The sequence below is a fragment of the Marmota marmota genome, unplaced genomic scaffold, assembly GCF_001458135.2.
Source record: "Marmota marmota marmota unplaced genomic scaffold, marMar, whole genome shotgun sequence".
In the NCBI taxonomy this organism is placed as follows: domain Eukaryota; kingdom Metazoa; phylum Chordata; class Mammalia; order Rodentia; family Sciuridae; genus Marmota; species Marmota marmota.
Window position 1 is genome coordinate 1 of NW_026009944.1, and position 3,202 is coordinate 3,202.

General features: G+C 39.9%; 1 protein-coding gene across 1 annotated transcript; it reads right to left on the bottom strand.

Annotated features, from left to right (window-relative positions):
* Positions 1 to 328: 328 nt before the first annotated feature.
* LOC107134832 (non-POU domain-containing octamer-binding protein-like) lies at positions 329 to 1,898 on the bottom strand. The gene is made up of 2 exons (XM_015476855.2): positions 1,571 to 1,898; positions 329 to 548 (listed from the first exon to the last, which is right to left on the bottom strand). Exons 1-2 carry the CDS (start codon positions 1,825 to 1,827, stop codon positions 344 to 346), a joined length of 462 nt encoding a protein of 153 aa, XP_015332341.2. The 5' UTR covers positions 1,828 to 1,898; the 3' UTR covers positions 329 to 343.
* Between the last annotated feature and the right edge of the window lie 1,304 nt (positions 1,899 to 3,202).

A 3,202-nucleotide genomic window follows, 5' to 3' on the forward strand; every position in this document is an offset into this window, starting at 1 on the left:
TTCAGCACCACATAAATAAATAAAATAAAGGTATTGTGTCCATCTACAAGTAAAAATATTTTTAAAAAAAGTCAGGGCTAGGATTATGGCTCAATGATAGAGAACTTGCTTAGCACGTGTGAGGGTTTGATTCTCAGCTCAGCATATAAATAAAATAAAGTACCACTGATAACTAAAAAAACAAAGAGTAGTCAAATATAGCTGGGCACAGTGGCACACACCTGTAAGTAATCCCAGTGACTTCAGAGACTGCGTCAGGAGAGTGGCACATTTAAAGACAGCCTCAGCAACTTAGCGAGACCCTGTCTCTAAATAAAAAAGGGCTGGGGATGTAGCCCAGTGGTTATGCAGTCCTGGGTTCAATCCCTAATATCAAAATGAAAAACAAACAAACAAACAAGCAAAAACAGCATGGACAAATACCTAATAGGTAATCTATCAGGGTCACATACTTGTGAAATTGCTGGTTCTTTATAACCAGCTTCTCTGGAAGCCCTTCTTCATCATCTAACTGGTCCATTGGCTCCACAGTCACAGGGCGAGGAAATCTGGGTAAAAGGAAGGTCAGTGTTAATAAAACTATAATACACAAGGCATCTGCCCAGCCTCTCCACTGGCACAATGAATTAGGAGTTCTGAAGGAGTTTTTACATATAATCCAGGTAATTAAGTTCTTTTATTGGCATTATGGAAAACTTGGGACTAATAGGATGGAGTTAGGTGTCAGACTTATGAACATACCCACAAAATATATTGCAAGTACATCAAGATGCAGGACTTACCTACAACCTGAATACCCAATATCTACAAAACCCAAGAAAATTAACTGGGGTAAATTCTAAGAAATACTGCATGTACAAAACAACTTTTCAGAGTTCTAAAACTTCGCAGTAGAAGACAACTTAATAAGGATTAAATGGCAACCTAACTAAAAGACTAGAAACTCTACTAGAAAGCTGAAAGAATTAGTCTTTAAATGGGGCCTGGAATTTTAGCTCGGTGGCAGAGCGCTTGCCTCACACATGCTAGGCAAGTGCTCTGAGGCGTTGGGTTCAATCCTCAGCACCACATAAACACAAATAAAAGCATTCTGTCCATCTACAACTACCAAAAAAAAAAAAAGTTTTAAACATGCCTATAATCCCAACTAATCAGGAGGCTGAGGAAGGAGGATCAAAACTTTCAGGACTGTCTGGGCAACTTAGCCAAAACCTGTCTCAAAATAAATTTTCTTAAAAAAATGGGGGGGGGATGGGGTTATGGCTCAGTGGCAGAAGAAGCACTGGGTTTGATCCTCAGCATCACATAAACACAAACAAAATAAACGTACTCTGTCCATCCACAACTAAACCAAATTTTAAAAAGTGGGGAATGGGGACTGGGGCACTTAGTTCAGCACTGAAGCACCTGTCTATTACAGGCAGGGCCCTGGGTTTGATTCCCCAGTGTTACCAAAAAAAAAAAAAAAAAAGTCTTTAAATGAACATAGGGACATGGTTACTAGAGGTTAATTCCGTAGTCCAGAAATAATTAGGAACCCAAGGTCTATTTCTGAAAACCCTTCACTTACGTGGTTAGCAGGAAAGACCCTTCACTGCATCTGTCCAGAGCTTTCCGAGCAGCTGGCTTCCCTGAGAACTCAACAATGCCTTTTCCTGAGGGTCTTCCTCGATCATCCACAATGACTACAGCCCTCTCCACCTGGCCAAACACAGAAAAAGCTTCTTCCAGCAGTTCGTTAGACACGTACTGAGGAAGGTTTCGAACAGTAAGGGATGCGCTATGGCAAGCAAAGCGCACACGCAGCTGTTTTCCACGGAGTGGCATATTGTCCAGCTCTACTTTGGCAATTTCCGCCAGAGTTCGTGTTTCCTAAAAAGAAAAGAATTAGAGTAACTCAGTTTAACAAAGACTGAGCAGCTACTGATAACCTAATGAAAATCTCAGTAACAAAATTATTAGCCCAAAACCTTGGCAGTAAGCACATAAATAAACATAGGTATACTGGATGTTGTGGCACACACCAGTAATCCCAGTGACACAGGAACCTGAGGCAGGAGAACCTCAAGTTTGAGGCCAACCTCAGCAACTTTGTGAGACCCTATCTCAGAACAAAGGGCTAGTGATGAAGTTCAGTGCTAGAGCTTGTCTGTGGATTCAATCCCTACTACTTGGGGAAAAAAAAAAAAACATGGAGAAGACTAGAATTATACTGTCTTTCAGGTTAACTCCTTAGTTACCCTAATTGATTGGAATTGGAAATTCTACAAGTTCATACAAGTAGAAACAGGTCCGATCATTCATAACCAAAGACCATCCTAAAATCTAAGCTATTTATAAATATTTTAATTTTCTGTAGCAACATAAATAATTATGTCCTCCAACAGGCATCTTTTAGAACCACAGACCTTGAATGAGACACCCACATCTCCTTGCATCACTAAAGAGTGATTTTGATACTCAGAGAAAATGACTTGCCTGTACAGTCTTTAGTGGCAGATAGGAATGAAAACTAGTTCTGACCACCCTATCCGGTGATCTTGATGTTATATTATTTTCCTAACTTATAAAGGTGGATATCTTGAAATATTTTTCCTGCATACAATTTTCTCAAATCAAAAAGAATTTTAAAAATAGGTATACATCTAAAAATGGGTGGCATTAGCCAGACATGGTGCTGCATGCCTGTAATCCCAGCAACTTGGGAGGCTGAGGCAGGAGGATCCCAAGTTCAAAACCAGCCTTAGCCATTTAGTGAGGTTCTAAACAACTCAGCGAGACCCAATCTCAAAATTAAAAATAAAAGGGTAGAGTACCCCTGGATTCAATTCCCACTATCAACAACAAAAATGTAGAATTGGCCAGGCATGATGACAAACAAGAGTAATCCCAGCTATTCGGGATGGCTGATGCAGAAGGAATTGAAGTTTGAAGCCAGCTATGCAATTTAGGGAGAAGTTGCCTCAAAATAAAAAAATAAAAAGTACTGAATATGAAGCTCAGTGTAGAGCACCCCAGGTTCAATCCCCAGGACCAAGGGGAGAAAAAACACCCCACAGAATGTCTAGTTGAACACAAATCTTATATTAAAAAATATAGCTCGGTGGTAGAGCACTTGCCTAGCATGTGTGAGGCACTGGGTTTGGTTCTCAGCACCACATATAAATAAATAAAGGTGCATTAACAAGTAAAAAATATTTTT